Raw genomic sequence first — 27,420 nt, forward strand, 5'->3', positions numbered from 1 at the left:
CATTAAGGCGTTAACTGTTTTTACCAACTTTGCACTGAGAAGTAGTTATGATGAAGTTGGCAGATATGCAGTTCCACCAGGTGTTTGCTAATTGCTGCTGCCACTAGTCTGGAGGAGCTGAGCTGCAACTTAAAGAAGCTTTGTGAAAATAGGCAAAGTGTTGCCATGGGAAACGTAAGCATTCCTCAAACATGCATGAAGGAATCAGGTTTGTTTTCAAAGAGTGAATAACATTACAACATGGTATTAAGCAAAACAATATATATATATTTTTTTATATTATTATCTATTTATTCTTCATCCTCCCAGACCTGCCTGCTGTGTTTTCTAACTTTCTCATGCAAACTTCTGAATCCAGAAACAGAACAGCTGTGTTTACACCCAGCTGGATTTTATTCATACACAGGTGATTAACTCTGGCTTTTTATTAGTGGCATAAAACTAAAGGGGGTTCAATACACACCACAGTTTTCTGTGTTTTTTAGACTTGATTTATTTTCCTTCCAAGTAATATTTTTTCTCCATCAAATGAAGTCCTAATAAAATGTATTTAGGTTGTGATAAGATAAAAATTGAAAGAGTTCAAAGGGTACGAATACTATTTCAAGGCATTTTGTGTCAGTGTGGTGTTTATCTATCATTGCTTCTATTGTAGAAAGTCAGAATGTTTCCTACAGACAGAGAGAGAGGAAAGGAGATGAACCATTGAACAAAGTCGAATCACCTTTGCAAATTTTTTATTGTCATTTAAAATTTGAATAGATCTGACCTCAGATGATATGTCAGCTGCATCAGGCAAGCTTGGCTTTTGTGCAGCTTCTTGATGCATGCCACAGAATGGCTGTACCTTAAAACTAAACGTAAAGAGTAGGATCAACCATCCAGCATTAATGGAGCACTGTGTCATAACCTTCAAATGAGAGAACAGTTGAAAGGTTGGAACATTTCATTTTGAAGCAGAAACAGAAAACTACCCAGATCTTGATCCCACTCAGAACTTGTGTGTCTCAAAAAGCAGCTGGAGAAACATAAGACAACAGGTTACCATGGGGATTTGGGCATCTGACAATATCCAGCATTCATTTTCCTCTGTTTATCTGAGATTGGGTTGAAGAGGTCCAGGAAAAAAAATACAGACATCCAGGGAGTTCTGGGTCTTCATCTGGTGTCTCTTCACTGCTGAAATTTGTATCACCTTTTACCAACTGCTTAGAAAATTCCAGAAACCAAATATCACCAGTGACATTTACAATTTATTCATTTTTGTCAGTTTGAATTTTTCTTCAGGCTTCCTGTGAGTTTGCTTGATGATAACACCAAAAAGAATAGGCATTCATCAGAGAAATCCTCAATGCTCGATGCATCTCAATTTCAAGATGTTTGCTTTGATTCTGATTTTATGCTGAGTAATGATCAGCACAGGCCCACCTTTCTGTGATTGACTAGAGCCCCCTGCTGACCGGAAGTTATCTCTGGCATCCCCAAAAGAACTTGCACTGTGTTCCGAGTTATTATGCAAATTGGATTTAAGTGTCATAAAGGTAAAAAAAAAATTGTGTTATTAAATTTATAGATGGTATTGTGTGTCAAGGCTCTTTGAATCACTATAATTAATTTCAGAGAGCTGGGTTGATTAGTCTGATGAACTCAATTAAAGGAAACCTACTTAAGAAGGATGTTCCACATTATTAAGCAGGCCACAGGCTCTGCTGACGAAACTCATCAGATAGTGTAGAGCCGTATGACATTTTTTTCTAAAATGGCTTCTCATTCTGAAAACACCTGAAGAAAGTTATCAAATGTCACTTTTACCAACTTCAAATTATCTGAACAAACTAAGAAAAAATCCAGAAGGCCAAAAATATTTGAATTGCCAATAAAACAGCTTAAAAAGAAGGAAATTATGGCGGTACTTTATCTGTCTTATTTTATCCTGTTTAAGCTCAACTTGGTAGTTACTTTGAGGATTGTTTTATATTATTACTATTTAAAATCTTTACCTGACGTACTATTTGTTTGATACTGTAAATAATGCAATGGGACCAAAAAATTATGTTCCATTTTGCATTTAAAGAAAGCTTACAGGAAAACTGCAAAACAAATAGCTTTAAATGGAAAATAAAAATTTTTTCCAACCATAGATAAATAAAGGTCAGTGGTGGGTGATGGGCTAAATGGAAGAGTGCCCCAAAATTTCATTCTGCTTATGGCTTCATTTTACTTTGAGTAGGCCCTGTCGATCGTTGCTATCTTCGGCGGAATTCAGTTTCTTTATTTCTTTTCCTCCATCTCTCAGTTACTTCGTCGAGATGACTGAATTTGAACCTAACTAAAGAAGATAACCTGTCAATAAAAGTGTGCAAATATTTTTTGGGTGTGTACATTTTTAACAAAGGTGTTTTAATATGTTTAAAAGATCCTCCGAACACTTTATTCTTAAAAAATGCACCCTTCACGGTCACTGTCATATTCCAGTTCTCACACTCAAGAAACAAACGCAGGCGAAGTAATGAAATTTCCCAGCTGACCGTGAAGTGGATGAAAACTTCGTCAACAAGCCGCCAGTCAGACGGCTTAGCCCGGAGTTCTTCCTCCTCATTTCGGACCGCCTGTTATCGCTTCATCGTTTCACAACTTGGTAAAGACCGGCCGTTTCTATCGGTTTCTTTGTCTGATTTAGCGTACCGAGTGTCGGGGGACTGAAGTTGCAAGCTTTGAGCTGAATTGGCTCTGAGTTTAGCGTGTCGGCTGGGAGATAATGAAGAGGAGCACTTCCATGCGGGCTGGATTATCGGCGCGTGTAACAAAAGACCCGCTCACCACCTCCTCCTCACTCCTGCTACTCCGTCGAGCTCCTGCCACATTCTAACCGGGGCTCTGCTTCGGCTCCGGGCTTTTAGTTGAGGCGTTTGACTTGAGTTTTCGTGTTTTATTCGGTGAAGACGAGTGACCCGGTTTCGCTCCCCTTTCTTTCAGAGTGGAAGCGGAGCGAAGAGATGCCGCTACTCCACAGAAAGCCCTTTACCCGACAGAAACCTCCGGCTGATCTTCGACCGGACGAAGAAGTGTTTCTCTGTAAAATCACGCATGAAATATTCAGGACCTATGAGTAAGTAGCTGCTTTAACTCTAAAAAAAACCGCTTAAAGTAAGTTTGAGATGTTCTATCATTGAGAAAAACTTCCACACAAAACATAAAAGCTAACTTTATTGTAAATTAAAATAAAATGATATATGTAGGTTAGTTTTTTACCGAGGTGCGAGATCTCCAAGGACAGTAGGAAGCGGGTTAAAGCGGGTAGTAAAAGGTCAGTAGGAGCGGGACAGGTGTACGGTTGGCTAGCTAAAGTGACTGTTAGCTTGGGAGCTACCAGAGCTTAGCTTTGAGAGTTTAGCCCATATAAACAGTCCACTCATTCACATCTTCTCGGAGGTTTTTTAAACAAACAAAAACCTATAAATACGAAATATTTGACTCATGTGGTGACCCGTTAACTTCTGAAGTCAGAAGTTGGATGTAGGAATGACACAAAACTTAATTTAGTCATGAAATTCGGGAACTAGTAGGATTTCCTAATAATTGTGATCAGGCTAACCACTACTGTCATTAAACATAATCACATCGTTTAATATATTTTGTTCTTTCAGACATTGTCGCTCATTTCCATTCGATTAGGCTTTATGGTACAGTTTGTGGAAACGATTTAATGAGAATCAACTTTGTTAAAAGTGCAAATAAACAGTTTTTAACTGTTACTGTCACAAGGCAGCCATATTGGATGTTGGGTAAAATCCTTGTGAGAAACCTATGACTTTCCTACTGACAGGTTTGATTCTCAGGGATCTTTCTGTTAATTTCTCCAGTTACAATTTTAAAAGCTTCAATATCTGAATTAAAATCCAGTGCATAATCAGTTTGCATCATTAAGTAAACATTCTGGGGATATATATATATTTTTATTTCTGTTTTGCTCTTACATGACATAAGGAACTAAAACTTGTGTGGTAATACTGTCTAAAATTCCTGAAAAAAATGGTGGTTGGGAAAGTCAATTATTCACTGAAGTGCCACAGATTATAACACATTTGAGAACTACTGTTTCATATAATTCCCCCCAAAAAAAAAATAAATAAATAAAAATATATATATATATTTTTTGGGGGGGAATTATATGAAACAGTAGTTCTCAAATGTGCATATATATATATATATATATATATATATATATATATATATATATATATATATATATATATATATATATATATATATGTATGTGTGTGTGTGTGTGTGTATGTGTGTGTCGTATTACACAATTATGAGTCATATTCATCTTCAAAATGTGCATTGTGAAATTGACATGTTAAATGTATGGTTATTGACAGCTTCCGTAAATATCAAGTGACAAAAATATACATGAGACTAAAATAAAGGGCAGCTTAACAAGTGGGCCAATGGTTAATTTCTGCTCTAGTTTTTGATTGTTTCTTGGAATAAGTATAAAGATTACCTACAGAAATGCTCGAATTTGATCCTTATTTATATTTTTTTAAGCCATTCAGCATCCAAATATTTACATACATGTTCTTGGTATCAATGGAGAAAAAATGATGCCAAGGACAGGAGTTGTTTTGGTTTTTTCTATTAGATCTCAGCTGACATAAAAGAGAAAAGATCAAGATCTACAACACTCTGCAAGCTGTTGTAGAGTGTTGCCTGCAGATCTATGTTTTACAGTTCTAAGTTATTAGACTTAATCGTCAGCTCACCAAGCTCCTGAACATTTCTCTGTTTGAGACATAATTCCCATTAGCCTGTGTGCTATTTGTATCTAAAAATCGCAACATACTGCATGAAGTTTGTGCGAAGATGTGACTCAGCTGTTTTTCTGAACCTCCCTCCCACAGTGAGTTCTTTGAGAGGACCATCCTTTGCAACAGCTTGGTGTGGAGCTGTGCTCTGACGGGCCGAGCCGGCCTCACTTACCTGGAGGCCGTGGAGAGCGAGCGGCGGGCGAAGCAGAGCCTGGAGAGCTTCCCTCAGGCCCTGGTGGTGCCTATGCTCCACCTGGCTGCTCTGAGCCGCCACTGCAGGCTGTCGGAGCTTTGCGAGGACGTCTACGGCTTCGTCAAGGATCGTTTCTTCCCAGGAGAAATAGTGGATGTGAGCGGACGCAACGGAACAAGGTACGCACCAGTAACCTAGTTTTAATGCTCATCTTCAGGCTCCGGGAGTCACCATCAAGGAGATCTATAGCTACGTTTCCACTGACCATAAAACTGTGCAAATTGGTTTTATGAAAATTAAATTGCTTAATGGAAACATGCCAATGAAAAAAAGAACTCATGTTTCTTGATGAGTTTTAACAGTTTTTCAGCCGTATAGAAACCAGTGGAGAAGAAGCAGCCTCTGAGCAGCGCTCAGAAGTGGAGCATTTCGCAAAACTTCAATATAAACTCTTTTTCACATTATGTGACCAATACCCGGATATTACTACTGGTAAAAATGACAGGAAGTGGTATTAGGATGACAGGACTGCATGTTTTTTAATGAGTTAACCTTTAAACAATCTTACTCGCATGTAACCTTAATTTAATTTCTTTTTTAATGGAAACACTGCAATTGTGATTTATTTTTATTTTTTTTAAACAGTGGAATTTGAAAAAAGTTTTGTGCCCAGTGGAAAGCTTTTGATCATTAGAGGCAATGTTCTTCTCTACTTTTGGTTTGAGTTGCGGTTCTGAACACTCTTCCTGTTAGTCCTGTTGACATAACCTTAGCTTACAGCTGCCTGCTGCACTGTAGGAGAAGCTAATTATCGAAGAGTTTCAATAGGGATATTTTATGTCAGGTTATTTGTTTTCATTCTTAATAACCATTTCCCCTCACCTTACATATGAAATTTTTCAGTGTTCAGTTTATGCCTGACTTGTTGATTTTTCGTAACATTTCAAAAGAATCTGTTGGTGAGTCCTACTGGACTATCCTCAGCTTTCTCAAGTCCAAATACTGTGTGTATTTCAGGCGTGTGTGCAAGATCGTGCAGGTTCTGTCACTTTACGCTTGTGCTAGCGGAGCGCCACTCACTACCCGGCAAAGCAAGGCAGCAGACAGCGACACCATTGTGATTAGTGACAGTGACGATGAGAGTGACGTCTTCCAAAGCACCACAGCACATCTCAACGGGTTAGTAGATCACAAACCACTTTGGAACACAATTCCTTAAATGGATGAATGCAAAAAATTGAGCTGGCATTATTGGAGTTTTGGACAGGCAGGACAGGGTTAGTGGATTTGATCCAGATCTGCAGTAGAACCATGTGGCAGACGGCAGATTCAGGCTCCATCCAGTTAAAACAGGATGTTGGCCTTGTTTCCAATGCAGTAAGAGCTTTGTGTATGATGTGCTTCCTGTGTCACTCTTCTGATGTTACTTCTGTTGCGTAGTGGAGCTGTGGAGATTTCCTGCTTCTAAAATGTAATAAACAAAAAAAAAAACGACTCACATTTGTGTACTTATGCCAATTAGTTCAATGCAGTTAATTTATATAACATAAATTAACAACAAATGTCCTCTCCAGGCAATTTATAAACAATTAATTATACATACATTCCAACTTAAACAGTTTAAGAAGTATAGTTCATTATTTTAATTAGTTTGAAAGATTTCTAAGTAAACCCAGCAGATTGCATCCAGTCATTGATTTGCAGCATTCACTCCCCCTGAACCAGCAGGGGGCAACAGCAGCCAGCCACTGGCATGGAGTTGTTGATTTTACAGCATACTGAGAAGGCATGTAATGACAGTGGAGATGATAAACTCCTATTTAACAGGAAGAAACCTCCAATTAACCAGAACCTGGGTCAGTATAAGCAGCCATCTAACACGGCTGACTGGAGGTGTGAGAAGACAGAGCAGAGACACAAAAAAAAACTTTTTACTAACCTTCTGTGTTAGTAAAAAGTGAATAGCAGGAGCGGGAGAACGATGAGGTGATGGTATCATTATGTCACACAATGGCCTCCTCCAGGAACTACTCACAGCCAAACAGTACACCAGACCAGAGAAACATAAAGGGAGTGAAACTAGTTAGATGCCTAGAACAAATAAATATGTGAAAGTGCCAAAGTTTTCTCCAGCTGAACATAAACACAACTGAAGTTATTATCTTTGGACCTAAAGAGGAACCATCCGAAGTCACAGCTTCATTTATTACAGCTAAAAACCAGCAGTCAGGCCAGACAAAACTAAACTCTGACCTGAACCTTCAGACCCACATAAAGACAGTTACAAAGTCGGCCTTCTATCATCTGCAGAAGTTGGACTAATGTCTCAGCGAGATCTAGAGAAACTCGTCCATGAGTTTATCTTTTGTCGCCTTGGTTACTGCAACAGTGTCTTTATAGGTCTGCCTAACAAATCAATCAGACAGCTGCTGCTGATCCAGAATGCTGCTGCTCACATTCTCACTAAAAACAAGAAGATAGAGCACATCACACCAGTTCTAAAGTCCCTACACTGGCTCCCTGCAACTCAGAGAATAGACTTTAAAACACTGATGTGAGATTATAAATCACTGAACGGCTCATCACCACAATACTTTATAGATCTGCAGATGTATCAACCTTCCAGACCTCTCAAGTCTTCTGATTCTGGACTGGTTTACATCTCCAGAACCAGAATAAAATGAGGAGAAACAGCATTCAGCTTCTATGCACCATAAATCTGGAACAAACTTCCAGAAAACTGCAAAACAGCTGAAACACTGAGGTCCTTTAAATCTAGACTAAAACCCACCTTTTTAGAGTTGCTTTTGAAGCATAATCAATTAAGAACATATGTTTACTGAACTGCACACAATTAAAACAAACAAAAATATCCAGGCAAAGATTTTAAAATTAGGACATAAAAGGTTAAATAATATAGAATGGCATTGGAACAAGGCAGATTGTGTAGACACAATAAACATCCCTTTCTCATAAACTGTTTGTTTTGTGTCTTAGTGGAAAGAAGCCCTTGAATCCATCAGCATTTAATTACAGAGTAAGGATTGTCAAGGATGAAAATGGTGAACCTTTCACAGTCAAACCCAGTCAAATCAGGTAAGAGTCTAATCTCATAATTTGTTTTTGTAAACTGATTGAAGATGTTTACTCTGAGAATTCCAGAACGGACACATTTCCAAATCCAGCCTGTTCCATAACAAAGAATCAAACATGATGTACACCTATCAGCTTCTACCTCATGAATGTCTTAACATGCCTGAGGAAAGGCAGTTCCCTCTTAAGTAGCTGAGTTTTATTTGACCTGTTTATTTTACTTAAGGGGTTGTCTTTGACTTTTTGAAGTAAGATTCTGTAAATCTTACTTCTATTTAGAATTAGCTTCAAGCAATCAGTTTTTAGATAACTTTAGCAACTGAAACGACTCAAACTGAACATTTTCAGTTTGAGTCGTTTCAGTTGCTAAAGTTGATTCACTAATGTTAGTGAATCATAATGTTATGTCAGTGAACTGCAAGAATCTCTTTGGATGCTGTTTTGTTCAGCTGTCCACGTTTCTGTTCGGAGTTACTATGGTTTAGCTGGTTAATCTGGAGGAGCAGAGTTTGCTGGAATAATTTTTAAACTAATCTCTGGGAGATTTTTTTCGCACAAACCTTAAAGGTCATCATTAGTTCTGAGCAGCGGTGGTTAAGCAGACTCGCTTGCATACAGTGCAGCTGTGCTAACGAGATGAAATTGGATATTGGAAGCAGACAGAAGGTTGCAGGAGACCGTCTCTGGAGGACTGGAGTTTGAAACCACTGATTCTGATTCTAAACTAGCTGTTACTCTGTTTGTTGTTTTTCTTAGTCGAAAAAAAACGATCCTATCCAGAGAGAGACTGAAACTCCTCTTCAAGCAGCATTGTGAGCCTCATAGGGGATGCATTGTTCTAAAGGTAGGAGCGCCATTAGTGTTACCTGCTATGCAGCAAATGACTGTAGATCCTGTTAACTCACAGCGGTGTCTGTTTGTTTTTTAGCCTTCTTCAGTGAAGAAGTACAGGCTGTCTGAACAGACCTTCTCTCAGTTCTTCCCTGATGATCCCCCCATTTTCCCCTTCAGTCTCCATTCTAATGGCTCCCCTGGACAGGTATGTAGACCATGCAGGATGATGAGAGGCAATGTTCATTTCTAATAATAATAAGACCTCAAAGAAATCTGGAATTGTCATTGGCAAGACAATATTACATCCATCTTTTCTTGTTGATCGAGTCTTTCTAATTTAGCAGTTATTACTACTTGATAAAACACTATCTATTTTCAGACATTTTTTTTCTAGGTTCATGCTGAACATGAGGCTATCAAGTCTTGGTTTAATCTTCCCTGTTCGGAGTTTGCATTAACATGCCCTGATTCACTCAGATACTAGTAGACAGCTTTAACGGTTTAAAATCTGAGTCACATGATCACATTTGTTATCTTACTCTATATACAAATAATGTCAGTGTGCTGTCAGCAAGAACTTCAGAACATTGGCTAATGTTTCTATGAAATCATAAATGCATTTAATTACCAGAACTATATTAGGCACATGTTACTATGGCTGGGATTCAGTCTTGTCAAATTTTTTGGTGGCTAACATTAAGGCTAGTGATGAGATCTAAGAAAAGTATTCAAGATATGTGATTTCTTAAAGCTCAGTATTATATGCAATAAAAGACCAACACACACACCCATTTAATAAAATACAATGTTACTGAAAAGTCAATTTGCCAGGAACTTTACCAGTAAGTGGCCTTATTGAGTGAACTTGTTTTCCAGGCAACATCAATAAATGTGCTGGAGGAGAAGCTGATGCTGCTGCAGAGGCGGGGAGAGATGGCTGCTGCAGGCTATGAGAAGGCCCGACTGAAGAGGGAGAAGGAGGAGGTGCAGGAAGCCAGGAGGAGAGAGCGAGAGGGGAAGGACAGGCTGAGAGAGGAGCAGAGGCAAAAGTTTGAGGAGGAGAAGCAGAGGAAGAGAGAAGAGAGGGAGCGTAGGAAACTGGAGAAAGACAGAGTGAGTCACTTGAAACATCAAACACACTTTTCCAGTTTTGGAGGAAAACTTTGATCCGCAATTTTACCATCTGATTGACAGGAGCGGGAGAAGCTGAAGGAAGAAAAAAAAAAATATGCTCAGCGGCTGAAGCTGTGGAACAAACCCAGAGAGGACATGGAGTGTGAAGACTTAAAGGTCAGTGAATGCAGCAGCTTCAGAGTGGAGGTTAGGCCAACAGATATTAGCCAACATGCTCACTGAACTACTTTTAAATTAAAAAAAACAACCAGATGCTTTGTTGTTCTTCACTTAACTTAAAGGAAAATGTAATTGAAGTATTAATACTTAATCATTTCTGGCACGGAAGGAAAATAATAAATTAGAAGGCAGACCGTTGCTGAATGTTGACCAGCTCTGATGATACAAAATATGTTAAAAGCATTCCTTTGTTTTTTCATTGAGAATATAAATAGATACCAATAAATTTAAAACTATGTGTGGAGTTTAGTGGTACAAATGATGCTACTGTATGTAACTGCTGTCCTAAAGAAACATATTACAAATTGGAATGTTTTTTAAAGAGAAGTGAATACTGTGCCATGCAGTCAATTTTAAAAAATAGTTAATATCATTACTTTTACTATCGCAATAGTACCACAAAATATCATGATGAAACTTCAAGTCCATATCACTTTCTCATAATCGAACATAATAAAAACCAAAAGTAAAATTGTAACCCAAATCCTCACCTGTGAGTAAGGGACATGGAAGTTGAAGAAAGGCTTAATTTCCTGAATTCCCTTTATACAAATGTAGAATATGTGTTTGTTCTAACAGGAGTTACCCAGCCCAATGCCAGTGAGAACCCGTCTTCCTTCCAAGCTTTTTGGAGAAGCTCTGATGGTGCTAGAGTTCCTGCGAGCTTTTGGTGAGGCCTTTGACCTGAAAGATGAGTTCCCTGAGGGAATTACTCTGGGTGAGTATTCGTAAGTACTGCTCTGCAAATGTTTATGAACTGTTTATGAATTCAAACCCAGAGGTTTGAATTCATAAATTTTGGAATGATATTTTTTAGTCTCACAATCATCTTTTTCAATTTGTTTGTGTGTAAAAACCTTAAAGGGTGCACTTTCTTTTCACTATTGCTATACATTATACTGCCTGTGTATTGAGTTGCCCGATGGGGTTTTTAGTGTTTGCATTAATAACAAAAATAATTTCTTTCATGAAATGGAGTTTTGATCCCAGCTGTAAGTCTTTATTTCCAGATAAGATGGTCTGTCTAAGCAGATTTTTGTCCTGCCACAGAGGTTCTGGAAGAGGCTCTGGTCGGCACTGACCCAGAAGGTCCTTTGTGTGAGCTGCTTTTCTTTTTCCTGACGGCCATTTTTCAAGCTCTGGATGAGGAGAAGGAGGAGGTGGCCAAAGATCAGGCTGAGGGTGGGACACACACTGATCAGTCCACTAAGACTCCTACATTAGTACCGGTTCTTGATGCCATCCTTTCTTGTGTTTTGGTTTAAATTAAAGGGGTTCTGTTATGCAAAATTCATAATAGGTCTCCTTTGCATGTTTTTGTGTTTTCATTTGGATCTCTATTGCTTTTTTAAAAAAAAGCAAATGCTTTAACCAACCACCAAAATGTTTTTTGGCAATAATTTAATGTTTAATTTATAGTTTATGTCTGTAAAGAAAGCAGTTAAAATTTTTTTGACAATGTAACATCACAATGTCTGGAATGCCCTGATATTGCTGGGGTTTCTCACCTGGCAACACCAGTGATGTCCAGTCTGTCACTTAGCAACCCCGACTGAGCTCTGGTCCATTTGGTCAGCTGGTTTTTCCACTGTATTTGCAAGTGTTTTGTTGTGCATTTACCATCCAGAAACCACTTGCTGCATTCTTGCTGGTTGTTCAGGAAGTTCCACTACTGATTTTCAAAGATGCACGGTTGTACAATTGTGTATTTGTTTGCAGCTGCTTTTTCATGTGAATGTAAATTTTGATATGGGGGCGTGACCCGAGCAGCGAAACGCTGGCGAAGACCTATTGAATTTGCGGAATTTCTTTTTTATTATTATTATTTTCCTGCCATGATATGCGGCTGTTTGGGGCCTTTGACATGTTCAAAAACTCACCAAACTTGATCCCCGCGGAAAATTTTCAAATTCTGGTGGAATCGCAAATGGATGTGGCCAAACTGCCCTACAGCACGCGCTGACATGAGACAGGGGAAGTGTAGGTCGTAGAGATCTGAAACTTGGTACGTAGGTAGATCCCCCCGATTCAAGAAAAAGTCTCTCGGAGGTACCCCCTAAAGTGCACAGGGAGGTGGCCATTTTGGGTCGAAGGTGAGACTTTGGCCATTTATCACTTTTACTCATGTCAAACTTGAACAAACTACTCAGAGATTTCAACCTATCGGCTTCATTCTCGGTCAGAATGCAGTTGAGGCACGGGGCTTTAAAGGTTATTGAAAAAATATACTTTTTGTATATGTTCAGGGGTTTGTGGCAGAGCGGCAAACTTGGCGTACTCGCCGAAACAAAACTAAACACTGTAACTTTTGCATAAAAAGATAATTTGGCACCAAACTTGGTATAAGTGAACCTGGTTGGATCCCTGACGATCCTATGTTGTTGTAGTCTGACATCATCTGAGCCCCGCCTCTCAGAAAAGGATGCGAATTGTTTTTTTTACTTGGAAAGCTCCATCTCTGGCTCTCTTGACCTAATCAAGATGATCTTGTGTCAGATGACAGATAAGTTGGTCTCACTTTAAAGCTTTAAAGCTCCAAGAGTTTTCAGTGGAGGGCATGGCGAAGTGACAGATTGTGTCGACTGAGCTGGACCAAACTCTCTGAGATCGATCCTTGTCCACCCCTTGACAGGAATCTAGTGCAATATTTGATGGGCATGGCCTAATTCCTCCACAGCGCCCCTAGAATATTTTTTTGTAAAAATCAGCCCCTGATGTTTCTCTACCTCCTCCCTGCAGACCTGTGGGAGGCTTTGGATGACGACTCTGATCCCACTCAGTCGGCTCTGACTGCTGTCGCCTCATTGGCTGCAGCCTGGCCTCAGCTGCATCAGGGCTCAGGGCTCAAACAGCTGGACCTGGACAGCTGCACGCTCTCCGAAATCCTGCGCCTCTACATCCTAGCCTCCGGCGCCGATTGTAACCATAGCAACGCGAAGTTCCGCTACCAGAAACAAGGTGGTTTCACGGTCATGGACGACCCATGTGTGGAGCTGCGATTGTCTGACCCAGCGCTGCTGAAGAGGTTGTCCTGCACTCCAGTATATGACCTCACACCAGGTCAGTAACTCGGCAGGAAGTCTTTAGGCAGGATAGACGAGACGATTTCACAGGGAGCAAGATCAGTAAAGATCTTGCTCTTACATCCAGATAGAATCTACAACACAAACAGACTGAAAGAAAAGTCTTTGCCACTGAAAATCTGACGCTCGTTACAAATGATCACTGATGTTAACGAGGAGTTGTTTCTCTCTCCTCTATGTTTATATGTGTCAATATTAAGTCAGTTTTTATTAATGGCAGTAATCAATTCCTTATAAAATAGTCATCCCTTTATGTTCCTTGCAGTAGTCAGCCCACCCTTCAGTTTATAGAGATCATTCAAATGTAATTCAAAGTAAATAAAAAAAAAAATCAAAGAAAAATGGTTTATATTTTTGTTTGCAGCGGAAAAACTGAAGATCCTTCATGCTCTGGTGGGGAAGCTGTTGACTTTGGCATCCTGCAGAGATCTGGTAGAGGACTGTGTGGATGAACAAAAGGCAGCCAGACAAGAGCTGAGAGAGATCAGAGCAGAACAACACCGTCGAAAGAGGGAGGAGATCGCTCTAAGGTAGGGAACACACAACCTGGTAAAATATATCAGTTGATCTCTGACCTCTGCTTTGAAACGCTAACGTCCTAAATCAAGGCGTTTCACTCTGGGTTTAATGTTTGAAAAAAGGGTACATTGATGTTTTATGTTTTTTACTGATTATGTTTTAAGTTTCCCATCTGATGTACTTGACATTTTTGTTTTTAGGGCTCGTGTTCGTAAAGAGGAAAAGCTGAGGGAGCAGGAGCTGAGACTGAGGGAGAAAAAGGAGAGACTGAAGGAAAGAGTTCAAGCTAATGGGTATGGAAGGAAGTCTTCACCAAGAATGAGGAAGCTGCTTTGCTTCTCTGCACAATCGTCACAGAGCTGCTTCATGTCCTACTGTTGGATAAGCATTCCCTTCACTTTGTGTGGATTTTCTGTCTGCTTCTATGGAATTGTTTTTAAAACTGGGTGCGTTCGCAGAATACAGCATGTCACCTTTTTCTGCTCCTGGTGATTATATTAAAGTAAACACTGAAAACTGCTTTTGGGAATGACACTCAATGCTTTCAGCTGGCTGGGAATTGAATCACTTCTAGAGAAGGGCTTGTAGCATTAAAGTTCTTAACGGTGGATGTGAGTGGTATTCTGAAGTCCTGTTTCCTCTGTCCTCAGTGAGACGGCTGCTGAGGCTGAGGGAGAACAGCGCAATAAGAACGCTAAAGAAAATGGTCCGTCCAGGACAGGTAACATCTGATCCCCATCTCTTGAGTCAACATACTGCACGAATTGGTAGATGTTTTCAGCTCAAGCAAACAGGACAACAATTACTATAATTATAGACCTAAACTGAAAATATATCATTTGATTTGTCCCAAGATGAAATATGTTTTCATTTAGTTTGTCCTGTTGTTCTCCAGGTAAAGGGAGCCAAGATAAAGACGGGCAACAGGAGCAAATGCATTCTGATTCCAAACCCTGCAGCCTTTCCTCCAACCTGAGCCCAGAAGAGTTAGAGAAAGAGCAGGAAAAGGTCAGATGGTCTTTTTTTTTTTTTTAAGGAGAAATGATGAGCATGACACAGTGACATGACGAAGGCTGCCGCTAGCTGTGTTTCCAATTACCTTAAAACTTAGCCAAGTGGGCTTTATGAAAACATAATAAATACATTTATTGGAAACACGGCAATTTTGAGAGGATTTGTGTTTTGTGATTAAATGTTTTTTGATAGATTGAGGGATTTTTTTCCCTACTGCCTCTAAATCAGTGCATTTTGTAAAACTGCAATGAAGACACTTTTCACATCACAAGTCTAATGATCAATGGCTGTTACTGGCAGAAAAGACGAAGAAGACGACAGGAAGTGGTAGGAGGTGCAAGGCGCAGAATGATTTTAATGATTTTAATTTTATTGTGTCTTTTAATGACCTAACAATACGCGAATAAGTTTCACATGAACTAAATTTTTAAATTAATTGCAAAATTTAGTTCTCTCGACATTATTTAAGTGTCAACAAACTTTTACGCTCAAATATAATGGAAAGTCTGCTAGTTGTGCTTATGAGGTCTGTGTCTTCTTGGCAGGTTCAAGAGTTGCTGCAGCGAATCCAGAAGGCGGCTGCCTGCACCTGCCTGCTTCCTCTGGGTAAAGACCGGCTGTTCCGCAGGTACTGGCTCATGCCCTCAGCCTGCGCTCTGTTTGTGGAGGAGGACTTCTTTGGCCTGACGGAGGACATGCTGCTGCCATGCCCCAAACCTTCTGAAGATGCTGCAGATAATATGGAGGACACAAAAGCTGAGACCGAACAAGCTGGAGAAAAGTGGGTATTCATCAAAGATCTCTTGAGAGCTTAAAGCTTAAAGAGCTTCCTAATTGTGATTTTCTGCTTTCATAACCTGACAGTGCTGGTTCCAGCCACAGTACACATGGAGTACCAGTGAACCGTCCCAACCAGTGGTACTTCTACAGCTCCATAGAGGAGGTGGATCAGCTGATCGAGGCTCTAAACCCTCGAGGTCACAGAGAGAGCGGCCTGCGGGAGGTGCTGCTGCAGGACAGAGACAAGCTACAGCTGCTGCTACAGAGCTGTGACCAAAGCAAATACAGACTCCTCACCACACAGCCGGACAACAGTGAGTCGACCTCTCTGTCCACATGGGATGAGACTAGCTATATAAATCAGCACTGTTATCTCTACAGAAGCACTGACCCACTTTTTCACTGCCGATACCAATATCTGAGGTGTCGTATTGGCCGATACCGGTCTGACACAGAAAAACAGTGTTGAATTGACTTGGGCAAGACAAATGTATTTGTATAGCACTATCATGTACAATACAATTCAAAGTGCTTAAATTGTTTGTCCAGGTGAAGCGGAGCGCTCACCCTGCTCTGCATCAGCTGAGTCCCGGATGGAGGTCAGATTACGAGACCTGCTACTGGACCTGGAGGACCGTATCCACCAGGGGTCCCTGGGAACCCTGAAAGTAGGCTCAGCTGCTTACAATGACAAATGACCCATAGCCTCTAAAAGATGCCATAATCAGCTTTTGTTTTGGTGTTGCTAAGGTGATGGACAGACATGTGTGGCGCTCTGCGCTGGAAGAGGGAAACTATGATCTTCTTGCGTCTGAGGGCAAAGAAAACGGCGTGATAAATGGACAGGTGGAGCCCATGGAGGTGGACTCTGGCCACATAAAAACCAGAGACAGAGGCAGTGACAGGTAGTCTGTGCACTCAGCAGGGCTTGCTGCAAGCTTATGTGATGGAATGACCTCAGTTTTTCTGATGGGAGGTGCGTGTGTGTCTGTGTGTCAGGCTGCAGGAGCTGAAGTCCGAAGCCACTGGGAGGACCAGCGGCAATGAGACTCCTCAGGCGATCAGCAGCTCGATTCGAGTTCTGGCTCAGGCCCTTGGTCATATTGAACAAGGGATCGAGAGACGCTTCCTCAAACCTCCACTGGGTGAGTCTGCAAGCCTTGTTCGGTGGTCATATGCTGACTTCTGCAGTTTCCAAACACAAAAAGCAGCCCTCCCCCACATCTCTGCAACTCAACTCCTTGGCAAACATCTGGTAGCTCTGTGTATCAGCTGAGCACATTATAGGAGCTACTTATCAGAGTAATGCTGGTAAAAACATTGTGCATGCTTGTAATTTATTTATTTGTCTCTCTTAGGTATAAGAGTATATGTAAATTTTTAAAAACTTTGTCTCATATGGTTTTATTTGTATTATTCTAATACCTCAGGTGGAGTAGCTTGTCAACAAGTAGACAATTTCCCCTTGGGGATCAATAAAGTATATTCTATTCTAAAGAGTTTGTAGAGGAGCCATGTTGTGATGACTTCCTGGAGGCAGAGTTTCAGAAAGAGCATGAGTTTAAGGCAACAGGCTTTATTTCAAGAAGTTAAATTACATTGTCAAATTTCCTTTTAAGTTGTGTAGCATTTTTATAATCGGAGGTAACATAGTTACTTGATTATGCTATAAAAGGGCACTATGTGCCTGGAAAACACATGGTGCTGCCCCTTTAAATAAAATGTTGAACTGACCAAATATTATTGAAGCAACTTTTCTCTCTGTTAAAAACTGCTTATACAGCAAAATTCTTCAAGTTATGTGGCTTGTCTTTTCTGTCTCTGTTTTTGCTGATCCAGTTTGAATCGTCTCAATCATCTGCATTTCTCTCTGCATCTCTAACTGTAACAAACTGTGTGGTCGTCTGAGTGTTGCTTTCACTGTTTGTCAATCCCACCCTTTCAGGTGACGAAGACTCAAAAAAGGACCAGAAAGTTAAGAAGAACAAGAAGAAAGACGAGGACCAAGCATCCGATGGTAGGACTTCAATTCATTAAAAGGGATACTTTAAACAGAAATGACGCCGTAAATAGAAACATTTTATGTTTGTATTTACAGAACAACCAAGTATTTACAGTACTTGGTTGTGGCTCCTTTTGCATAAATCAGTGCAAAAGGATGTAAATCGCACATGGGATTTACATGCTCTGACAGCTACCCTCAGGTCATCTGCCTTGTTGAGTCTGGTGCATCTCATCATCCTCTTGCCAATAGCTCACAAATATTCTATGGGGTTAAAGGTCAGAGTCTTTGCTTGCCCATCAGGACCAGGAGCACCATAGTTATTGAAGCAGCTTCCAAAGCGTCATAGACTGTGGAAACTTCTCTGTGGATTCTAAACCCCATTAACTGTCCTCCTCAAACTGCTTCCATGTTAGTCCATGAAGACATCAGTGTCATCATAACAGAGTTTTAAAGCAACATGGATTTTGTCCCTTTCTTCTCTTCCTCCCGACTCTAGCACCTTGATTTCCAATTAAATGCAAACTTTACCTTCATCTGAAAAAAGAACTCTAGACAACTGAACAGAGGTCTGTTTCTTTACAGCTACTTCCAAGTAAGATGCTACTACTGCCTCTTGTTTCTTTGCTAGATGGCAGCAGTGACGGCGGTCGGGTCAGTAGGACGGTGCTGGACAGATGGAGGGAGTCACTACATGCCTGTTCAAGCTCGTCTCAGGTCACTTTCTCTAACTCAATGTCTTCGTTGCCAACATCTAGACATCCAGGCTGGTTGTGTGAACACAGTGCTGTACTTTGTGTCAAATCCATTCAGGTGTTTGTTCACCTGTCCAGTCTGGAGCGCAGCGTCCTCTGGTCCCGCTCAGTACTCAACGCCCGCTGTCGCGTCTGCAGACGCAAAGGAGACGCAGACAGCATGCTGCTGTGTGACGGCTGTGACCGAGGACACCACACCCACTGTCTGAGGCCCCGCCTCAAGGCAAGCCACCGTCATCCATGACTGACGTAGCTGTCCTTCCACCAAACATATTTATTGAGTAATGAGGGAAAATGATCCAACTCTCCTTCAGCATGTTCCAGAGGGCAGCTGGTTCTGTCCAGACTGCCGACCCAAACAGAGATCCAGCCGCCTTCCGTCCAGACAGCGCTCCTCCGTAGACGAGGAGGAGGAGGAAGAGGATGAAGAGAATGGGGAAGAAGATGACTCAGAAGAGGAAGAAGAGTCAGAAGAGGAAGATGATGATGATGAGGAAGATGAAGAGGAGGTGGAGGAGGCAGCTGTGAGGTGAGCATGGAACGGTTCACGTTTGTTCAGTTTTTAGAGTAGTCAACCTAAATTAACTCTTTCCACTCTGCAGTGCCAAAAAGAGCCAGGCTGCTCCTCCAAAAGGCAAACCACAACAAACCACGCCCAAAACACAACAAACCACGCCCAAAGGTCAAACCGCCATGCCCAAAGGTCAAACCGCCACGCCCAAAGGCCAACAAGCTCCACCCAAGAGCAGCACTACTTCATCAGGGAAAAACTCTTCAGCCTCCAAGTGTGTATTGTTTTTTTGTTGTTGTTTTATTTTTGAAAAAATGCAGACTCTTGTTTACAGTAGTTTTTCGCTCAGTAACATCTGTTCCCAAACAGAACCTCAGCGAAGAAAGCTGCAGCATCCTCGTCCAAAGCAAACACGACACCGAGCGATAGAGCGCCGTCTCGCTCAGGACAGCGTGCCAGCACCCGCCTGAGTAACGAGATTCCTGCCCCAAAGAGCAACATGAAAACCTCACCTGGTCAGAGGGAAGTCAGCAAGAAGCCCTCAGCAGGTAGAGAAACAGATGACCTCACCACACGTAAACACCAGCAGCCATAAGGCATGGAACCAGGAAAGTAAAAAAAAGAAAAAACAGCTTTCTTTGAGCTTTGCATTATGTCATGTTATTCCCTCATCAAAAATATGCCAGGAGTGTTTTCTTGATTTAAAAATAATAATAATAATTTTAATGCATGTTTGAGAAATCCTTGAATTCCCCATGTCAATCGTTCAGCTGTGCAAAACGTCTGAGTGGACTTAGCTCCACCTTCGAGGCGCAGCTTCTCCTTAGAGCTGCAGTTTCCAAGTTTCTGAGCTTCTGCCTCACAGAGCAGCCCTCCCCCACTCAGCTCCTTCAGACTAGCCAGCTGCGATTACCAAACACCTGGTGGAACTGCACATTAGCTCATTATAAGAGCTACTTCTCAAAGCAGTGCTGGTAAAAACATTGATAAAGGGTTAATAGAGGAGCCATGTTGTGATGACTTTCTGAAGACGGAGTTTCAGAAGGAGGCGTTAAATTACAAAGTCCTATTTAATTTAACTCATATTTTATATAAATAACATTTTCTGATAACTGAAGTTAACATGGTTACCTGATTGTGCTATAGAACGGCAATGTGTGCCTGTAAAATACATAGCACTGCCCCTTTTAAGTAGGATGTCTGCAGTCTGCTGAGGATGTTGTGGTTATTGGTGCACCACTTCCTTCCTGTCTGCAACTTTTAAATCTTTTCAAGGAAAGTCTGGAATTAAATTTCTTTCCTGATTATCATAAATTAATGGTATACTCTTCTGAACTTACTAAGAACTTAAGAAATTAGCATTTGATGAAGTAATTTAAGTTTGTTATGAGAACTGGACAGGAACCCTGGACGTTCCACAGCATTGTCTATCACTTAGAAACACATTTCTGAGCTGTGACTAAGGACCCAAGTCTCACACACACACACACACACTGAGAGACTTTTACGAGCATGTGCCTACATTTCCGGTTAAACCAAAAATGGGCTCCAAGATCAAACTGTGTTCTTGAGATTTCCTGTTACAAAACGACAAGCGGCCTCCATGTCACTGCAACACATAATCATATAATCCATGCAGCTAATCCTTCTGAAATGTTATGTCCCCGTTTCCTCCCACAGAAGCTACACCTCCCAAACCATCAAAAACCGTCCTCCCAGTTCTCCCAGCAACATCTTTGTCCTCCAGGCGACGGACCTCTGGGAGGAATCAGGGTGTCCACGAGCTGTCAGCCTGTGAGCAGCTGACTGTGGAGCTGGTCAGGCATGAAGACAGCTGGCCTTTCATGAAGCTGGTGTCCAAGACTCAGGTATACAATCCTTTACTATAGAGGATTTTTAACTGGCTGGGTATGGAGGCAGATAAAGAGGCATTCGGCCACAGATGTATCCCCACACCCTCCCACCGCTTTCACTCAGCAACTCCTGAGAAGGATGGAGTTAGGTTCTGGCACTGCACTGAGCCATAAGAGGAAAACTATAAATAAAATGATTCTTCATTCACTCCTGAACAAATATGAAATCCTGATTGGTGCTGAGCAGCACTATTGCAGTTCAGTTCTGAAACCCAGACATCAGGTTTCTCTGAGTGTTTCTCACTAGCCTTAGCATTCATGAGGGTCTGTGCTATGTGTAGCGCAGGAGAAAGAAAAGGGCATTGAGCAGTGCCACATAGAGGAGTGAGTGACCTTCCTCCTGGCTCTGATTGGTTGTTGCTAGATAGCCCTGGGAAAAGGAGTAGATTTTTCCAAATGATCTGTCTCATAACATACTGTCATGACATAGTTACAGGTTCAAACAATATTTTTTTATATACTGCAGCTTTAAGTAAAGTGGCATCCTTTCAAAATGTTATTACTCATTACTCATAAGCATTCTAAATCATTTATGATATCTTTAATATATTTTTCCCATTTATTCCAATGTTTGAAAGATAAGTTTCTTTAAATTGACAGTGAAGGTTACTTTTCCCATATTGTAAATATCTGTTAGTACCTGAGCCAATACTTGTGCAGTTGGTTCTCTCTGTACTATCCAGTTCTTTGTATTTTTTTCAGTTGCTGTCAGTGTATCCCACTTATAGCAACTTATTGAATGAATAAATTAATGGAAGAATGTATACATTTCATTAATCCCCAGGAAGGAAATTGACATTTCAGCACAGCCTATTTAAAGAACAGAAAACAAACATAGGACATAGGTAGATTGGTGTCTGAAACTGCAATCCTGGAAGGCACTGCGTTTTCGTTAGACGAGAAAAACATTAAGGTAGACGAAGGGAAAAAAATCATCTGTGCAAAAAACCTCTGAACATGAAAATCAACATATTGGTGCCATATAAACACAGGCTTTTGCAGCCCACAAACAGTTTTTGAAATTTGTCGGAATATAGATGTGAAAGATATAGTTAATTTCATTGTTTATATCAACCCATTATTTTTGGAGATTATGTCATTCCCAAAAAATCTAACATTAACGGGCATTCTGACACCACAGTTTCTCCAGCATTGACTATTTTCTAGTGAGAAGTGAGAACTTTGATGTGGACTGATAAAATAACAGCTGTAGTGGTTCTAAGTTTCCTCCATGTTTGTGTGATTCCAGGTTCCCGACTACTATGATATCATTTCAAAACCCATCGCTCTGAGCATCATCAGAGAGAAGGTCAACAACTGTGAATATCAGACAGCAGGTGAGGAACAAATCTGTGGCTCATTAGAGCTTGAATCTTCTTGGCTTGCAGTCAGTTCAGAAATAGTTTTGCTTTGTGATTAAAAACCAAAGTGACGTCACTGCTGTACACAATGACATAATGCTGTTTGTCTTACTCAGACAGACCAAAGGTTATTCCTTCTAAACTTTGCCAGCCAATAGAAATAGCACAGACTCATCTAATGGCAGTTTTCCATTCTATGTTAATATATGGTTTCACTTTGCATGGGGATCATGTCCTTATTTTCCTGCTGCTTCTCAAAAGTAGGTAGGACCAGCTGCTGATTACAGCACATTGAAGTACCTTTATTAAGTTCTAACTAAACAATTTAGCAAGCTCTGAATATATTCAGAGCACATCAAAAGAATTAAGTTTACTTTTTTGACTTTATATGTAAGGCTGGACAATAAATCAATAATATATATCACGGTAGACACACGATTAATATCGATAGGTAATGCGTCTGGTAGAATATTCAGTATATAAACTAATCACTGAACTTCAATCCAGAACTTTATCCAGTTAGATGAGCAAACTGTCAGTTATTTCAACACCAAGAAAGAAGTTAGGTTGCTCTACACTGAACTTAATAACTTCATCTTAAATGTCATCAATATAAAGGTTAACATCACTGGTACTGAGAAAACTCAGTGTGTAGTACTCAGTCATATTCAGGTGAGCCTAACAGGAGACTTCACACCATTTACTGGGTGTGAGTGGAGGCCAACATTTACACATTCAAATAAATGTAAATCAGTCTTACACATGAGGCTCTGCTGGCTGCATGGTCAGAAATCAGTTGGAGATACTCATAATGTGACTACTAATATTTTCCTTGGAAAATCAGACATTTCTTAATGCTGTCCAGCATTGTCATGAATCGCACATGCTATTTCTGTTTAGAACATTCCTAAATGCTGTAAACAAGGGGTGGGCAATACAGATTTAAAGTTTTATCACAATGTTTTGTGGTACTGTTGTAATAATGATAAAAGTGATAATAAGAACTATTTCTTACCTATGTTTTATATAGCCACCCCTACTGTAAAAACAGGCACTCAGAGAAAGTGTACTCACTATGACAGAGTGAAGTGTTAAAACTGTGTGTGTGTGTGTGTGTGTGTGTGTGTGTGTGTGTGTGTGTGTGTGTGTGTGTGTGTGTGTGTGTGTGTGTGTGTGTGTGTGTGTGTGTGTGTGTGTGTGTGTGTGTTTGGTTTAAAACAAAGAGAAATGCTAATAAATGGTTTCTATTGGCAATCTTCGTAGGTCCTGTATTCATGCAGCCGTATTAGATATTAATCACATGGTTGCTCAGCAGGCTCCAACTGTCTTACCTGCAATTCTTACTTCTCTGGTTATCTTTGTTTTAGTGACAACAGATCATTTAAAACTTTATAAAAGACTTTTATATTAACAGATTATACAGCAATGAACGTTCCAGCTGGAACCAGCTTCAAAATAAAAGAAAAAACTATTCAAACCATATGGTTACTGTTCAAATTTGATCTTTCCAATTGAGATTTCTTTCATGGTGGTGAAAACTGTTTAGAGTTAGCAGTGGTGCCTCGCACCTAGAGGTGGCTTTGATTGACTCGGAGTTACCATGAGCTCCCTGTACACACCTAGATTTTCTCTGGGTACTCTGGCTTCCTTCCTCTGCCAAAAACATTTGGCTGATTAATTTAGCTCTCTGTATCACCCTTCTCTGTCTGTGTGTGTGGCTGACCATTGAATGTGATGATAGATAAAACAGTAATTCCCCTTTCTTACTTGATTTCAACAATTTCCCTGCTAAGAGGAAAAACTAAAGAATGACGCTGCTTTCATGGTTTCCTTCACTGTCTGCTGTACTACTAACAGTGAAACAGACTATTAGCATCATGCTGACAATAACAGCACTCCTAATATCGAAACGTCAACATTGTTTTTGTCATGATCAAACAGTCCAGTCTTTGTCTCTTGTTTTTCTGAATGGTTTCTCCATTAGGCAGTGTTTTCTCCAAATATCAGACGTGTCTGAAGGTTTCACTTTTGGTGTGAATACTTCTGTTTTTCTGTCGTTGAAGGTATCAGATGAGGAAATATAGGATTTTCCAACTAGATGGTTATTCCAAACACATTCAGTCGAGTTTTGGAATGGATAGAACTGACATTAAAGTTCTGGATTGGCCTTGAACTCCTCCCTGTTGAACATTCAAATGACTTTTTTTTTAAGTTTATTGAACATGTTTGTTATTGTTTAAAAAATGATTGAAAAACATTATAAAATTCCCAAATTAATGTTGTTGATGCCCGAGATGAGTGGATGCATTTTAATGATCGGTGATCGGTCAGTTCACCCTAACATTCAATGCTGCTGCCATGTTTTGTTATGATACTCATGAGATGTCACAAGGCATTAAGGATCAGGAAAAGACATATCATAATAAAAGACTCAAATTGATTAATTAATCCAGCCATAGTGTTTATTATCCCTAGATCTGCATTTGTTATTGAAGTGAACAAAGTAAATTCTGAGTGTGAATGCGTTCTGATGATTATCAAGCCTTTTCCCTCTGGGTGTCTGCAGGCGACTACATCTCCGACGTGGAGTTGATGTTCTCCAACTGTCTTCAGTACAATCCTCGCCACACTAACGAGGCGAAGGCCGGCGTGCGCCTGCAGCAGTTTTTTCACTCTGAGCTCAACCGCCTGGGCCTCAGAGAGCGATGCGCCGCTCCACCTGCCAAACGCTCCCGACAGTGACCTCGCCACCGTATGTCCTGCTGCTGACTCCGGGGCCCCACATGTGCAAACTGACTCTCACAAAGTACTGATGTTGTTTCCAGATTATTCTAAATCAGCTGGTGGATGCAGCCAAGAGGCTGTAAGAGTTGAAATAAATGAAAGAAGGCATTCAAAACGGTGCAAATTTAAAAGTTGATGAGCAGATGTTCCACAAAGGTGTAGTTATCTCAGAGTTTATCCCCGGTTAGGTTGGCTCACCTGGGGTGTTACTTCTTTTCGACTGGTGTGAGACGACAACGTAGTAGAAAAGCTGTGGGTTCCTTCCTGAGGCAGTTCGGTCTGCGGAGAATTTCTCTGACTGTTTCAGGAGACGTGTTGAACACACAGACTTGGTGCTGTAGGACATTAGAGCCAGTAGAGTCCCTGCTAGTTCCCCACCTTTTGAAAAGCAAAAACCACTGAGGAACATTTGCACTGACCGGTAAGACTCGGACGAGGTTTCTTATGTTTTGCTCAGGGACAGAATCTTAGTTGTAAATGAAAACTTGTTTGCCACTGGTGCGCAGCATTCAAGTATGTGGAAGTCTGGTGCTGCCAAAATCAATATGATCAAATGTACATAGGTGGGAACTGGCCTAATTGGGAATGAGAGATGGCATAGTTTGCATTGAAACAATTCTTTCATACTTCATTAAATAGTCACTGTTAAACAAAAAATGAGTGGACAGTCTTACAACCACAAAAAAGGAATTGTGGAAATATTTAGTACTAAAGAACAAAAAAAATCTGACAGTATTTTTTTCTGTCATTTGTGTTCTTCTCTCCCAGCATACAGAACCATGATCATATATTATCATGGTTTCCTCGATGCTCTGAGGTCAGCTATTGAAAACCACTATATATATATATTCAAAGCCAGTTTGCAGTGTAAAAAAAAAGTTTTTTTTTTTCATACTTTAATCAGTTTTTTTTTTTTTTTTTTTTGGCAGCAATGTAGCATTTTCAAGTGTACATAAAGAAAATTAAAATGAAAGCCATACATTATGGAAAGATGTCTGTTAAAATGCCTTAAAGATCAGATCCTAAATCTTTTTTTTTTTTTTTTTGCAAATAAATAAAAAATTACTAATAAATTAATAAATGTCATACATTTTAAAGACATTGTGTTTGTGAAACATTTTGATTTGGCTGTTAGACTTAACAGTTTTTTTGTTTTTTATGGGGTATTAACATGCAGATCCTTTTAAACATTCAGACTTAAAAGTTTTTTTTCCTGTTTGACATTGAAAAAGTCAATTATACTAGACATTTAAAAATAGTAATGTCAACCATAAACAACTACTGATTTTTAAAGTGAAGAAACCACAATTCACTTTTTAGTTTTAAGAGAGGAGTGTCTGACAGTCAGGAAAACGTCTGTCCTTCTGGAAAGGTTGGACATGGACTGAGTTCCTGGCAGCTGACCCCGCCTCTCAGGGATTGGTGTTCTGTTATTGGCTCAGAGTTTCACATGGAACTGGGATGTTTAGCAGTCTGAAGTCTTCTTATAAGTTAGACTCTTTGTTTTAACACTGTATGCAACTATAAGATATGAGTGGACGCCTGTGCCACTCTGCAGTCACAAGCTGTCTGCAGTAATGGTGCTGCTTTGAAATAAAATGAAAGACTTAAGTTTGAGAGTTGAGAGGAACACCAAGCTGACCTTGTAGGCAGAAAACAAAATCTGGAAGAAGAGCGGTTCTGCTGATGACTTTCATTTCCGCAGATATATAGGTCTCAAAAACATGCCTGTTGATTTCCATCTTCACACATTTAAAATTTTTGTTATTCACATTCCTTTATAAAATTTGAGTGTCTCTTGCTGAGAGAGAAGGCAATTTCGTTCTAAAATTGTGAATTGTTCCTTTAAGACCTCCAGCTGCTGCAGTGGGCTTGTAGTTTTAGTAGATTTTTTTTAGTTTTTTTTACTACTGCACCATTTCCTGTTTTTGATGTTCTGCTACCTTTACATTCCCACTCTTTGATGCTGATGGTGGTGTGTCAGCTGTGGACACTACACTGGAGCTACTGCAGCCGTCTTTCACTGCTCTGTATTTATTTAGTTGAAGCATTCATTTCACTTCTGTTACGTCTGCTATTTATGACTGCTAGTTGCCCTCAACTTCTGATGTTGTTCTGATGTAAAAAAATAAAGTGAGTTTTTACTGAAACTGCTGCTCCTGAACGCTCAATGTTTATAAGTCTTTGTTGAGCAGTACTATGTATTTTCCAGACACACAGTGCTGTTTTGTAGCATAATCAAGTAAATATTACCTTCAGTTGTTATTAAAATGCTATATATATGTATATATCAAATATGGCTTATATATCAAATACATGCATCATAAGGAAAGATTATGCAAAGATATTGAAGCAGTATCAGAATTTCTAAGGTGGAAAGTTGTAGCTTGGACATAAATTGGTCTTTTAAG

General features: G+C 40.2%; 1 protein-coding gene across 1 annotated transcript; it reads left to right on the plus strand.

The window, feature by feature from the left end:
* Positions 1-2,488: 2,488 nt before the first annotated feature.
* baz1a (bromodomain adjacent to zinc finger domain, 1A) lies at positions 2,489-27,159 on the plus strand. The gene is made up of 30 exons (XM_055057238.1): positions 2,489-2,638; positions 2,977-3,109; positions 4,908-5,186; positions 6,025-6,186; positions 8,005-8,103; positions 8,857-8,944; positions 9,029-9,139; positions 9,811-10,047; positions 10,129-10,224; positions 10,867-11,005; positions 11,338-11,469; positions 13,027-13,347; positions 13,735-13,900; positions 14,090-14,182; positions 14,540-14,610; positions 14,785-14,897; positions 15,449-15,684; positions 15,768-15,997; positions 16,233-16,351; positions 16,434-16,588; positions 16,683-16,828; positions 17,629-17,700; positions 18,317-18,402; positions 18,499-18,663; positions 18,755-18,969; positions 19,043-19,225; positions 19,321-19,499; positions 20,632-20,819; positions 22,114-22,201; positions 24,792-27,159. The coding sequence occupies exons 1-30, from the start codon at positions 2,539-2,541 to the stop codon at positions 24,965-24,967; spliced, it is 4,578 nt and encodes a 1,525-aa protein (XP_054913213.1). The 5' UTR covers positions 2,489-2,538; the 3' UTR covers positions 24,968-27,159.
* The last annotated feature ends 261 nt before the right edge of the window (positions 27,160-27,420 follow it).

The sequence above is a fragment of the Poeciliopsis prolifica genome, unplaced genomic scaffold (assembly GCF_027474105.1).
Source record: "Poeciliopsis prolifica strain line A6 unplaced genomic scaffold, Auburn_PproV2 SCAFFOLD047, whole genome shotgun sequence".
Lineage (NCBI taxonomy): Eukaryota > Metazoa > Chordata > Actinopteri > Cyprinodontiformes > Poeciliidae > Poeciliopsis > Poeciliopsis prolifica.